The sequence below is a fragment of the Lolium rigidum genome, chromosome 1 (genome assembly GCF_022539505.1).
Source record: "Lolium rigidum isolate FL_2022 chromosome 1, APGP_CSIRO_Lrig_0.1, whole genome shotgun sequence".
Classification (NCBI taxonomy): domain Eukaryota; kingdom Viridiplantae; phylum Streptophyta; class Magnoliopsida; order Poales; family Poaceae; genus Lolium; species Lolium rigidum.
In genome coordinates this window covers 189,186,289-189,187,763 of record NC_061508.1, presented here as the reverse complement: position 1 = coordinate 189,187,763, position 1,475 = coordinate 189,186,289, and the positions used below count along the sequence as shown (strand labels likewise).

The window sequence follows — 1,475 nt, the reverse complement described above, 5'->3', positions numbered from 1 at the left end:
AAATTCTGTACTGTACTAATAGTAAATGTATTTTAATGCGGACATCAAGCCTATAGATGACCGGAGAGATCATATTTCAGTCCAAGATCACATAAAGGTAGGAGGTTTTATGCAAAATTGGTCTAGCAGTCTAGCATCCATACAGCTTCAGAACTGACATATAATAACTATTTGAATTCTTCTAAAAGTACAGCTAGGTGCTCAATACTATGATTTGCTGAGCGTTCTCATCTTCAACAATACATCGACCAAGACTGAGGGGCAACTCTTCTTGAGATCCAGAAACCCTTGTGTAGACGCTACATCATCCATAGTGGACGAGTTGATAAATTCAAGGCAAGCATCCTTAAGCCTGTGGCAGTTGTGCTGATCAGCTAAAGCTAACGTAGTTGCCACAGTCTGCACATCGATCTTCTCAGAAAGAATGCTCTGGCATACCACCTTCAGCCTGTCCATGGCATACCGGTCCGCAGCCACAAGTAGGTGCCGGATCATCTCTCTGTGGTTATCTACTTCCAGCCCATCCATGTCAGGCAGTGAATCGGTGTAGATGAAGTGGAGCAGAGCCCTGAAGACATGAGGCTGCATGTCCTCGATTTGTATGAGCTCTGCTGCCGTCTCCCTCATCGGCCCGTAGAGCTCTGCTCTGAACACCGGGGACCGCATGGCGAGCACGATCTTGTGTGCCGCGAAGGTCTCTCCACGAACGCTGAACGTGACATCCGCCCCCTCCTTTGCTTCCAGCAGCTTGCCAAGATGCGCTGTGATGTCGGGCTGCGGCACCTCGATTCTGGGGCACGGTTTGGTTTCAGACACCCGCGCATCTTTCATGACGGTGACGACGCACTCGATCTCCATGTGATCGTCCCGTAAGTTAGCCGAAGCTTCGAACACGTGCCGTGATATAAATGACCCTGCTTGGGGAGCAAATTTGCTGCTGTCATTTTCGTTGAACATCCTCGGATCGGTCTTGTGCAACGAAGAAGCCAACCCGGTGCTCTGGTCAACCAGACTCAGGACACAGGATGCGTGCACCTTGGCGTCCTTGCTCAAAAGCTCGAGATAAACCGAGATGCAATGTGAGCTGCCTTGGTTGAACCCGTCCGGATAGAAGCGGATGGCCCAGTCGTGGCCATCGACGGAGAAGGCGCCGGACCTGATGAACTTTCCTACGCCGATTCCCTTGTGCTGGCTGTACCCGAAGATCCTGAACACATGGCTGCCCTGCGTCTTCACCGGGATACACGTCGATACCGTCCTTGTGGCAGCCATGTCGTTAGGCGTCGATGGACGATTAATTCCGCCGGTGGTGAACGAGTCTCTACGACGGCGACCGCAGGGACGGAGACAGTTCACGGATAAGATAACGAAGTTGAAGCGGAGGAAGGGATGAGGGGAGCACAATCACAAGATCGAAACCGCGGCGGCACAAACTCCGAGTCCGAGAAGACGGCCAGAAGACCTAAGTCGACGAA

The 1,475-nt window shown here is 51.8% G+C and overlaps 1 protein-coding gene across 1 annotated transcript; it reads right to left on the bottom strand.

Annotated features, from left to right (window-relative positions):
• Positions 1-207: 207 nt before the first annotated feature.
• On the bottom strand, positions 208-1,272 carry LOC124653816 (BTB/POZ and MATH domain-containing protein 2-like). The gene is made up of 2 exons (XM_047192883.1): positions 1,036-1,272; positions 208-999 (listed from the first exon to the last, which is right to left on the bottom strand). The coding sequence occupies exons 1-2, from the start codon at positions 1,270-1,272 to the stop codon at positions 208-210; spliced, it is 1,029 nt and encodes a 342-aa protein (XP_047048839.1).
• Positions 1,273-1,475: the final 203 nt, after the last annotated feature.

What these genes read in the sequence shown, in the direction of transcription:
- LOC124653816 (XM_047192883.1), bottom strand. Translation starts at nt 1,272, where the DNA reads ATGGCTGCCACAAGGACGGTATCGACGTGTATCCCGGTGAAGACGCAG. An exon ending in TTTTGAGCAAGGACGCCAAG is followed by an intron (nt 1,000 to 1,035) that starts GTGCACGCATCC and finishes CTGGTTGACCAG; the next exon opens with AGCACCGGGTTGGCTTCTTC.